At 37.5% G+C, this 12,736-nt stretch overlaps 1 protein-coding gene across 3 annotated transcripts in view; it reads left to right on the forward strand.

The window, feature by feature from the left end:
- The window catches only part of LOC127810712 (ADP-ribosylation factor 2-like), a 74,412-nt gene extending 62,142 nt beyond the window's left edge, over positions 1 to 12,270 (forward strand). For 2 of the 3 annotated variants that reach the window (XM_052350329.1, XM_052350331.1), the window contains exons 3-6: positions 10,333 to 10,403; positions 10,607 to 10,726; positions 11,422 to 11,540; positions 11,691 to 11,784. In XM_052350329.1, coding sequence (XP_052206289.1) covers positions 10,333 to 10,403; positions 10,607 to 10,726; positions 11,422 to 11,540; positions 11,691 to 11,784 — 404 coding nt within the window. Of the gene's footprint in view, positions 1 to 10,332; positions 10,404 to 10,606; positions 10,727 to 11,421; positions 11,541 to 11,690; positions 11,785 to 11,937 lie in introns of those variants that run through there. The other variant, XM_052350330.1, reaches the window with a different exon arrangement.
- Positions 12,271 to 12,736: the final 466 nt, after the last annotated feature.

The raw sequence follows: 12,736 nt of genomic DNA on the forward strand, positions 1-12,736 counted from the left end.
GACTGGTCATAAACCTAATATAAACCATGTAAGGGTGTTTGGATGTATTGCTTATGCTCACTCTAAGCAAGGTAAGTTAGATCCAAGAGCCATTAGGTGTCTGTTTATAGGATGCCTGGAAGGGGTTAAGGGATATAAATTGTGGAGCCTAGATCTGGATATGCCTAAGACATTTGTGAGTAGAGATGTTACATTTGATGAAGGGGCTACTATAAAAGATTTTGAGGGAAAGGTAAAATCAAAGGATGTTGGAAAAGCCAAGGCAATCGATGTAGAATTGCAAGAGGAAACCAATTATTGAGGTCTAGATAATTCCCCAGATCAGGAGTTAGAACACCAAGAGGATTATGATGAATCCTCCCCTAGTCAGCAGGAGGAATATGAAGCATCCTCTTCTGGGCAGCAAGAGGATTATGAAGAATCCTCCAGCCCAGAAAATCCCCCTGATCCGGAGAGGTATAACGTTGCTAGGGATAGATAAAGGAGGGTTTCAAGGCCTCATGTGAGATACGGATATTCTGATTTAGTGTCTTATGCACCTTCAAGTGCAGTTACTGAAATAGGGGAAGATCCCTTATCATATGACGAAACAGTGAAATCAAATGACTCAGAAATGTCAGGAAGTCATGAAGTCTGAGATGAACTCTCCTAAAAGGAATAAGACTTGGATTCTTGTAGATAAACCCTTAGGAAAAAGGGTGGTTGGCTGTAAGTGGCTGTTTAAGATTAAGGAAGGTGCTGGAAAAGATGATAAGCCCAGGTATAAGGCTAGGCTAGTGGCTAGAGGGTTTACCCAAGTGCGTGCCCGGAATAGACTTTAATGAGGTATTCTCATCTATGGTGAGGCATTCCTCAATAAGGATCCTTTTTGCCATAATAGCCAAATTAGACTTAATTCTAGAACAAATGGATGTCACTACAGCCTTTCTACATGGAGACTTAGAGGAAAACATTCTAATGGAACAGCCTAAGGGGTTTGAGATTAGAGAGAAGAGAGATCAAGTGTGCTGTCACTGCTGGGGGGTGACAATAGTTACTTTTCTGATTTGGTGAGAACCAGATTTTAGTAGCAAAGAAAGATCGAGGGTAATTTAGAGAAAAGTAGGGAGAAAGAGAATAGAGGGAGAGAAAAGAACCGAAAGAAATTGAGAGAGAATTCAAATTGTTCTTCCAGGTAATCGATAATCCTCTCCAAGAGTGCCTTGGAGAGTATATACACTCTTAGCAAGGGGCTGGTGCAGCAGACCATTCCCTATAGGCGGATATAACAACCGCTTTTGTCCTATTTTGGCCTTCACCTGTGGGGCCCCCTAGGCTAACAATCTGATAACAGAATTACAGCTAGGAATCAAAATACAAAAATTACAATAGCAAGACATATCGGCAGTAAAGGAAATACAAATGACAGCAAGATAAAAATAAATTAAATTGGGCATCTCGGTCACAGCTTGTGACACGTGCTTACTTAAGAAATCCTCCTACGGCTTAAAACAATCCCCAAGGCAATGGAATAAGAAGTTTGACTCTTTTATGTTGTCCCAAGGTTTTAAGAGGAGTTCCTATGATAGTTGTGTGTATTTTAAACATGTGCCAGAGAATATATTTATATATCTTCTCCTATATGTAGATGATATGCTGATTGCTAGTCAATCAGCCATAGAAATCGAGAATCTTAAGCTGAGATTAAGGTCAGTGTTTGAGATGAAAGAATTAGGAGAAGTTAAGAAGATCTTGGGCATAGAAATCAGGTGGAATAGACAGCAAAGGCAGCTGTTTTTATCTCAGAAATCTTACCTAAGCAAGCTGGTTAGAAGATTTAATATGTGTGATGCAAAGGATGTCTCGGATCCTTTTTCACAACACTTCAAGTTATCCCATGAGCAGTCCCCTAAAGATGGAATAGACATTAAGGAAATGAGTAAGATCCCTTACTCTAATGCGGTTGGGAGCCTAATGTACAGCATGGTTTGTACAAGGCCTGATTTGGCTCATGCTATGAGTGTCTCTAGCAGGTTTATGGCCAATCCGGGTAAGGCTTATTGGAATGCTATCAAATGGACCTTTAGGTATGTTAAAGGAACACTAGGCATGGCTTTGGCTTATGGTGGAGTTAAAATGGAAGGCAATCCTGCATCCTAGGGTTCACAGATGCAGATTTTGCTGTTGATATGGATAAAAGAAGGTCCTCAATAGGTTATGTTGTTAAACCGAGAACTCTAATAAACCAAGAATCACTCAGAAACCTCACCGAATTCAATCAACATTCAAAACAGAAAAGTAAACAATTGGAACAGAATTAAAATAGAAAAGAAAACCAAATCAGATTGCAGCACACACGTTATACCCTGGTTCATGCCATTTACATGGCACTACATCCAGCAATCCAAGAAGCAACCAATCCACTAGAATCGAATGAAAAACCAGTACGAAGAAGACCCCTCTTTCGCCTCTCCTTGCTTCTCGAATACAATACTCTAACAGAAGACAACAAGAACTATAATCTAACAGCTCTCTTTCTCGCCTCTCATTGTATCCGAACACAAGAGAATGAAAGATACAATTGATTGATAATCGAACTGACGTCCGCACCCAGTTATTTATAAACTAGAGGGGCAGAACTATCTAAGGGAAAATAACTAACTTATAAAAGTCAAAACTACCCTTAGAAATTACAATTAGTTACATTTAAATCCTGATAACTAATTGCTGCAGAATCATCTTTTATTTCTTCCTGATTTCTCCCATAATTCCAGCATTCTATTACTTTGGGCAAAACAGTAACATGTGTCTTTCAGCTTTGGGGTTCTATCATCGTGGCGTTATCCACCACCGAGGCTGAGTACATTGCAGTAACAAAGGCAATTAAAGAGGGTCTTTAGCTTAGAGGAATTATTAGTGAACTCCTAGGTAGAGATGTCAAGGTTAAGTTGATGTGTGATAGCCAAAGTGCTCTACATTTGGCTAAAAATCCATCCCACCATGAAAGAACCAAACATATAGATGTTAGGTATCATTTCATTAGAGAAATCCTTGATAAGGAGGAAATAAACCTAATAAAAGTTGGTGGAGAAGAGAATGCAATTGATATGTTTACCCAAGTTGTTCCTACATCTAAATTGCAGCATTGTTTAAATATTCTTAATGTTTGTTGTGTTTGAGTGCTCAGGTTATGCATTCTCGGAAGAGAGCAAGATCAGTCTATCGGGTGGTGAAAACTCAAGGCAAATGGTGGAGTATTGTTGATATGTTTGCCTCGAGTTATCCTAGAAGATCAGTGAAGATAGTGGCTTATATTGGTTAAGGTTTAGATAGGCAGTTAGAAACAATACCCTAAATGTGACTTGTAAAAGTTTGGGGGTTAAAACTTTAATTATCTAATTCCAGGTATTGGGATGTCCGCCCCTATTATAAATAGAGGGCAAGTGGTAGCCGGTTAGGGTGGGGTTCTCAATTCTGTTGTAACGAGTGCTATTTCGTTTTGAGAGAAAGGCTAGTGTTTTTGAGAGATAGCTTTGTCATCTTGGGGAGCGAAGGTTTGATGTACTTGGGAATAGAAGGAAGGGAACTAGCTGTTGTACTGATCGTTCTTTCTGAATAAAAAACTGCTCATGGGGTGTTTGATTACTGGATGTAGGATTGCAACTCTTGCAATCCGAACCAGGATAAATTCGGCTTCTTGTGATTTGATTTTTGGTTTCTGTTTAATTTGTGAATTCTTAATTTCTGTTTGTATTAACGATTCTTTCTATTGATCCGAGAGTGGGAAGAGTATTTGAGTGAGATTAGTTCATCTAAATCCGCCTAAACTAGTGAGTCTGAAACAACAAAGATTATTCCTAGTTTGAGTAAATAATGCAATAACACTAGTGTATTTTGTGAAGCTTTTGAGTTTGGTAAACACACAAGAAATGCTTACCCTACAATTAATAAAAGGATTACTAAGCCTTTCATGATTGTCCATTAAAATGTTTGGGGACCTAGTAGGGTTAAAACACTCACTGTATACAGAGGGTTTATTACCTTTATATTGCTTTAGTCGAACAACTCGGGTTTATCTTAAGACACATCAAAGTGAAGTTGGTTGTTGTTTCAAGTCCTTTCACAAGATGGTAACTACTCAGTTTAATACAAACATTCTAGTTCTCAGAAGTGATAATGGCTTATAATATAAGGATGCTGCTTTCCAAGACTATCTCCCGGATCAAGGGAACATACATGATACATCAAACCAGCTGTGTTGATACCCCTGCTTAGGATGGTGTGGCAGAAGGGAAAAATAGACATCTCTGGGAGGTCACCAAGTTAATGCTCTTTGCAATGCATGTTCCCAAAGTTTATTGGGGTGATGCAGTTCTTAATCAATAGGATGCCACCCATGACACTCAATTTTATAACACCTTTGGAGCTCCTAATGGGGAGTCTCATCCTATGCTATCCCTCCCAAGGTATTTGGCTGCACATGCAATGTTCGAAACCACTCTCTTACAATCAGCAAATTAAACCCTCAAGCTCTCAAATGCATATTCATTGGGTATTTTGCTAGATAGAAAGGGTATAAGTGCTACCATCCAGCTACCCAAAAGTTTTTTGTAAGTATGTATGTCACATTTAGAGAGGATTACAATAATTTTCAGTCCAACTAATCACCTCTTTAGGGGGAGAATATCAGTACCAAAGTACATGAAGAGGTGTTAGTGCAGTGGACTTATACTCTATTGGTATAGTGTTGGATTTGAGGGAAGAAGGTGGAGAGACTGTTGTTGATTTGAGGGTAGAAGGTGGAGAGACCACTGTTGATTTCTATATTTCAGCTAATATTGACAAACCCAGGCAGGAGGAAGAACCAGGTAATACTGATCAACATTAAGGACCAAATGACTCGGTAATGGGGAGCTTGGACTTATTTTTGAAGGAAACAAGCCCATCAACAGTGTCTTCCTAGCCAAGAAAATTCTTAGAACCTCACTGATCCAAGTAAACACTTCACTGAATCTGAACAACTTCCAACTTCTAGTCAATTTCTAGCAACTAACCCTGATCTTGATGCAACAATTCTTGAAACTAAACCTATTTTTGATTCTTCATTTAAACTCTTTGATTTGTATCTCCCTATCAGAAAAGGAGTTAGGAGCTGTACACAAAATCCTATCTCCAAATTTGTTACTTATAATTCATTGTTTGCCTCCTATAAAATTTTTCTATCTTCTTTAGAATCAGTAATAGTACCCACATATTGGAAGCATGCTATTAGTAGGCCATGCTGGAAACATGCTATGGTGGAGGAAATGAAAGCCCTAATGAAGAATAATACATGGGAACTCACTGAAGTGCCACCTAATAAGAAACCAGTTGGCTGTAAATGGGTTTTTACTGTTAAATACAAGGCAGATAGAACAGTTGAAACATACAAGGCAAGACTGGTGACTAATGGGTTTGCTTAAGCCTATGGAGTGGACTATGAAGAGATTTTTGCCCCGATAGCAAAAATGAACACAGTACGAATTCTTCTATCATCTGCAGCTAGTTTAGACTAGGACCTACATTAATTGGATGTAAAGAATGCATTTCTGCATGGAGAGCTGGGAGAAGAAGTATACATGGAGATCCCACTAGGTTTCAACAATTCAGAGAAGCAAGAAAAAGTCTGCAGGTTAAAGAAAGCCCTATATGGTCTAAAATAGTCCCCCAAAGCTTGGTTTAACAGGGCTATAATAAGGCATGGTTATCGACAACGTAATGCTGATCACATCATGTTCTTTAGAAGAAAGGAACACAAGCCAACTCTTTGTATTGTTTATGTTGATGACATAGTGGTGACAGGAAATAACCATGAAGGAATGCATCAATTGAAGGAATACTTGGGGGAAGAATTTGAGATCAAGGATCTTGGGCAGCTAAGGTACTCTTGGGAATTGAAGTAGCTAGATCAGATAAGGGCATTTTTATTTCCCAAAGAAAATATCTAGATTTATTGACTGAGATCTGTAAGTTGGGATGTAAGCCTGCATATTCATCCATTGAAGTAAATCAGAAACTTAGCGTTAATGAAGGTGAAAAGGCTGATAAAGGCAGGTATCAAAGGCTGGTCGGGAAGCTAATATACTTGTCCCATACAAGATTGGATGTTGCCTATGCAGTAGGGGTTGTAAGCCAATTGATGCAAAATCCTAAGTCAATTCATATGGAGGCTGTCTACAGGATTTTAAGGTGTCAAAAAACAGCTCCTGGGAAAGGTTTGCTGTTTTTTAACCATAACCATTTGAACGTAGAGGGATTACACTGATGCAGATTAGGCTTGATTTCTAGATGATAGAAGATCAACTTCAAGATATTGCACTTTGTTTGGAGGTAACCTAGTTACATGGAGGAGTAGGAAACAATCAGTTGTGGCTAGGTTTGAGTGCTGATGCTGAGTATAGGGCAATGGCCCTAGGTGTATGTGAGCTGTTAATGGGTGAATAAGGTTATGACAAGAGTTAGGATTGCCTAAAAAGGAGTCACTCTTACTATATAGTGACAAGAAAGCTGCAATCAACATTACTAATAATCTTGTTCAACATGACAGGACTAAAACACATTGAGATCGGATACTTCATAAAGGAGAAACTAGTCAATGGACGGCTGTGCATTCCATTTGTTCAGTCAAGGCATCAACTGGCAGATGCCCTCACCAAGGTTTTACACAGCAAGTACTTCATGATTATGATATCCAAGATGAGGATGGAGGATATTCATACATCATCTCGAGGGGCAGTATTGGAATCTCAGGTAAAAATAGCAGGCAAGACAACTGTTAAAGTTGTAAGTATATGATTATTATGAAAAGGTTGACCATAGTGGTGCAAAGCTGTAAATAGCTGATTCTATGGCAATAATCATGGAATACAACAAAGCAATCAATCTGAAATAATCGTGAATGTGTATAATCTGTAACTAGGATGTTTCTTGTATATATTTTCCTTATACATTCTTTCCTCTTTTAGATTCTTAAACTATAAATTCTGAGGTTATAAATAGAGGATAATTTGAAGAGGCAAGTAGTCTTTTTTGCCTACACTTCGAAAGCCTAGTTACTGCTATTTTTACATTTACCAAGTGAAGTATCGAAGTTCACTTGCAATGAACTATTTTTAGAACTACAAGCAACCAGAAAAATCATGTTGCTGGGTGCATAAGTTTCGCTCGTATATAGCAAGGGCAAGGTTTCTCTTTTGTAATTAGAAGGTTATGGATTTGGGTTATGAAAATAGCCTCTTTGCAAAGGTAATGGTAATGTTGCACATACAAAATGACCATCCCCTAACCCTTGTAAAGCAGAGAGTGTGGTGCATTGGGGATATCTGTAACACCTTTCTCTTTATTGGGGTGTTATTTGTCACCCAAAATAATGGAATGTTTTTTTTCCCCAAATAAAATAATGAACTTATTTAATAATTAGTTGCCAAGCAGTATTAAATAAATAATAATAAACTTCCTGATGACGTGACTTTCTAGAGCTTACCAAGACTTGAACCCTTTTCTTAGGCCAAGTTTATTCCTACTCTAGTGGGTGACACCTTTAATTTTTATTTAACTAAGGGTAATCAATAAATAAATTTTTGAAAGCATACTATTGAACCTCAAAATTTAATCGAAAATAAAAATTAATCTATATCTACCTATACATATATTTTTATTTAATTATGTTACATATAATAATCTATATAAGCATAATGTGTGGGGAGAATGGGGGTTCTTATGCCACCCTCAATTCTCACACTAGTAGCTTTGCTCCCAGCTTTTGCCTTTGAGGGTGAGGCCTAAGCCTTGAGAAAGTGTACTCCCTTCTCTATCTAATCATTTTGCTCCTCTTTGCATCAAATGCACGCTTCTATCTTGATGCATGGAGCAACATGAGCTCCTCCTTGTCCTACAGGTATATACTTTTAATTGGTAAATCTTGGTAGCTGTAACACCCCAAATTTGTCTAGAATTTTGGGAATAAGTAATTATTGAGGAAAATAATTACCCAAAATTCAAAAGTGGCAAATTTGAAAAAACAAACCTTAGATTGGGAATCCTCGTATCAAATTCAATTCCATTTGTATATAACCCAATAGGTTTTGGAAGCAGTGGTTGAGATACAAAAGGGATGCAAAATTTAAGGTGATACTACAAGATATGCGAAATGAGGAATTTATTGCAAAAAACTTTTATTGGTAAATATTCAGATGAGAAGGAAAAGAGAAAAATAAACATATATGTGTTTGTGTGTGTAGGAGCAATTATTTTAGAATAACGTGCATATATATGCACTTGCAAATATGTGACGATAAGGATATTTGCCAATTTAAAGTGTGCATATATATATATATATATGTAGCACAAGCCAAGGGGCAGCCTGTGTTGCTCCATGATAAGGATCTTTACCATTAATGCAATGGGAGTACCGTAAGAATAGCAGCAACTAGTCTTTGAAAGTGTAGGCAAAAAGACATCTTGCCTCTTCAGATTATCCCCTCATTATAACCTCAAAATTTACAGTTTATGAAAGAATACCTAAGGAAAGTATATACAAGAAACATCCTAATTACAGCTCATATACATTCACAATTATTTTAGATTGATTGCTTTGTTGTCTTCTTTGATTACTGCCATAGAATTAGCCATTTACAGTCTTGCACCACTATGGTCAACCTTTCTATAATAACCATATATTTATAGCTGTAACAGCTGTCTTTCCTGCTATTTTTACCTGAGATTCCAACACTCCCCTGCAAGATGATGTATGAATATCCTTCATTCCCATCTTGGATATCATAGTCATAATGTCCTTGCTGTGTAAAGCTTTGGTGAAGGCATCTGCCAGTTGATGCCTTGACTGAACAAATGGAATGCACAGTTGTCCATTGACTAGTTTCTTCTTTATGAAGTGTCTATCAATCTCAATGTGTTTAATCCTCGACCAGCCGGGGGAGTATTAGTGAGAATCTGCTGAAACTATGAGATTGGTACCCCACTTTATAGGGTGATTGATAACTTGGGGTGAAGTTTAGTATAAAAGCAGAGATGGCTTCTCTTCATTCTCTTCTACATTTTCCAAGTGAGTGAACGACGAAGAACCAAGGCAGAGGAAGAGAAAGGAGGAGGAGGTTAAAGGCAGTGAGCTAAGGCAAAAATAGACAAGGACAAACATTAGCGAACTCAAACTCAAGGTAAGGGTTTCTTGTCAAGTATAAAAATAGCATGTTGCACGATGAATACACTGTTGTGACATACTATCCATCTCAAGCATTAAATTTATTTATTTTTTGTTATATCAAAGAAAAATAGATTTTTCTTTCCATATCATGAAACTATGACCATAGGTTTAGACACGAGGTATTCGAGAACAATACGTCTTTTTCCATAGGATGTGTCAGATGCATCCTGGACTAAATCTTGCAAGTTAGTCATTTGGTAAAAGTTATAAAGTGTTGTACCAATCTCTAGTCACTATCTAGCAAGAAATGTTTATGCTCATATCAGTGCAAGAGATGCTTAGCTTTCAGGAACCTTTAAGGTTCTGTCTTGTCTGTCTCTTGGACTGAAGTTGCTTTAAAATCACCTTGTTATTTGATCCACTTGGAATTCCTTTGTTGGCGCTTTTGAAATACAAACTTCCAAGCATCCTTAACATACAGGTGGCTATATAATTTTTATATTAGTTATTCTTACAGGGCATGATAGTATGTGGTTTTGCTGCTTAAATTTGACACATCACATGTATATCCAATAGATGTTTCATCTTTGGAACTTATCCCAAGTGCATGTGGCTCCTTGCTTTGCAAGGATTAGTGGAGGGTTGTTCTTGTATGTATCCTTTCTCAGTTCTCTTGTTTTGAAAGCGGTCGCTTTCACAATTTGAACACATGACCTTTTAGTTAGAAAGGATTGACTTTATCGGTGTTACCAAGACTTGTCCTCTTTTATCTTTTGGAACTTATCAGAAGAGAAACATTTTGGGTTTACCTTGTCTTCAATTTTGTTGTGCTGAATATTTGAAGACCTATAAGCCAGATTGAACAGCTCTGTGAAAATTCCCTTTTGGTTTTTTGGCTTTGTTAAAAGATTCTTGCTCAAATCCGGGTTTGGTTGGTTAATTATTATGTGTTCTTTGGTTGATTTGTTGGTTTAAACTTTTTGGAAGATCAATGTGGATAGCCTTTTAAACCATTTTAAGTTTTGAATCATCCATATCTTACCAGCAGATTTTTCTACACAAATGCATTTCTTTTGAGTAGAATTATAATCTTATTTGGATTCATAATAGAGGATTATGGTTGCCTGAGTAAGTATGGTGATTATTTGCAGGTTTTAATGTTGAAACCGTTGAATACAAAAATATCAGCTTCACTGTTTGGGATGTTGGTGGCCAAGATAAGGTATGATTTTATTTTTTTTACCAATCTGGTTGTGTGTTTAGAATTATATTCTATTTTAATGAAATCACATGTGGCTTCTTGACACTTGCATCCTGGGATTTGTTTGTGATATCAAATGTGCTATCAATGTAAATACTAGTTTTGCCGAATTGCCGGTGAAGTTTGGAATGTAATGTATTGATGATTGGGACTCTTATTCGCAGATTCGTCCATTGTGGAGGCACTACTTCCAGAACACACAGGGACTCATTTTTGTGGTTGATAGCAATGACAGAGACCGAATTGTTGAGGCGAGGGATGAACTGCATCGCATGTTGAATGAGGTAAGTTCTAATTGGTTTTTATTTATTACTTTATGCTTAGTTTTGGTGCTAGTGATCTTGCCACCTGTACTCGCAATTGAATTGGGAGGATGGAAATTGCCTACTCTTTGAGCGACATCCTGATCCCATCTCAATTGATGCACGAGTAAATCCAAATCCCTAAAGCTCAATTATAGTTGAAGCATAAATAGTAGGAAGAGAGAAAAAAAGTAATGACAATTGCTATAGTAAACAAATCTAAATAATTCATACAATTATGAGAGGTATTTCGGAAAATCCCAACAAAACTAAGAATCCAATTTTAAACTAGGAAACAAAAACATGGCATCTTAATCTTAAACATAACATAGCTAAACTCTTAAATCTTACTTTTAAGTGGGAAACGTTAGCAGAACATCTTACTTATTTAAAATTCCTAAATAACTAAACAAAACATAACTAGAATTGTTAACATACACTCGTGAATTGTCTTGGTTTTTTTCTTGGGAGTTTGTTGTGCCCCTGCCTCCAGAGCCTTGTGTAAGTCACCTCTTGTCTGTCATCTCTCTGAGTGCTTTTTGCCACTGAGTGTTGGGAACATTGTGACAAGTAGTATAATTGTGAGCTTGTAGCTGGTTTCGCTGCTATGATTCAAGTAAAACCATTGTATTCCAGTTTGGTGGTAATATTGTTATCATCTGTATGTGCACTTGCAGGATGAGCTACGGGATGCAGTGCTGCTTGTATTTGCTAACAAGCAAGATCTTCCCAATGCAATGAATGCAGCTGAAATAACTGACAAGCTAGGTCTTCATTCTCTCCGACAGCGTCATTGGTGAGCTTTTCAATTTCTGCTGCTATCTGGTATTCTGAAATGATAAAGAGATATATGTGACCATGTTTGAACGGAAATCATCTTATTCTTCTACTCTTCGTTTGCCTATTTTATTTTGGTTATCTGTAACTGTTTATTGTTTCTTCCCAGGTACATACAGAGCACCTGTGCCACCTCCGGGGAGGGACTGTATGAGGGGCTGGATTGGCTCTCCAACAACATTGCTAACAAGGCAAGTGATTGAATTCATCTTTTGTTAAAGAAGCCAGTAACTAATGAATGTTTCCAAAATATATGGAATTTATGATTGGACATACCTAATATATATATATATATATATGGCACTGCACTTATATGAGTTTCTTCTTGTCTTCTGTTTTTGTTTTTTTTTTCACAGGCTTGAGGTAATGGAGTGTGTTCTTGCGGGCCGGGGCTGATCCTGATCCTGGATGCAGGGTGGTCTTTATCTAGTAGTCTCTTTTTGTTCCCTTATTCTGTCATATGGCTTGTGGTTATGAATTCAAATTTGTTTCTTTTATCCTCCTCTCCCCCCCCCCCCCCCCCCCCCCCCCCCCCCCCCCCCCCTTTTTTTTCCCTTTTTGGGTCAAATTGCGTTTACTTTTCGTTTAGGATGTGCAATGGCTATGGTAATTGAATGGTGGGATATATGTAATTTGGAAATGGCGTTTAGATTCTAATATAATGCTTTTATAAATTTTGGGACTAATAATGCCGCCTTGTGTGACATGTTTTGGTGTATCTATTGCAATGTGGTTGCCTTAACCGTGAAAAGACCCTCTTACCCCATGTTTTCTATAGCTGCTGTCTGCTGGCAAACATAAGGTCCATCAGGGAATGATTTCTGGAACCAACTTGTTAACTAACCATTAAAGCACACGAAGAACAGTTGGACCAAATGCACAATTAAGCAACTCATATTTGAAAGAAAACCACTATCATAATATTCATCAGGTTTTTCTACGATCATCATTTTTCTCTTCGAGCCCAGCCAACCACCACCAATAAAAGGCCAAGGAAAATGATGAAGAAAGTTGGGGAAAAAAATGTAGTAATAATAATAATAATAATAATAATAATTATTATTATTATTATAGGTGGACTCCCTTTGTTATTATATTAAGTGGCGAGAAAGAGATGATAGTAACTCCCCCGGAGAATAATAAGAGGCTAAGGCT

The sequence above is a fragment of the Diospyros lotus genome, chromosome 9, assembly GCF_014633365.1.
Source record: "Diospyros lotus cultivar Yz01 chromosome 9, ASM1463336v1, whole genome shotgun sequence".
NCBI lineage: Eukaryota > Viridiplantae > Streptophyta > Magnoliopsida > Ericales > Ebenaceae > Diospyros > Diospyros lotus.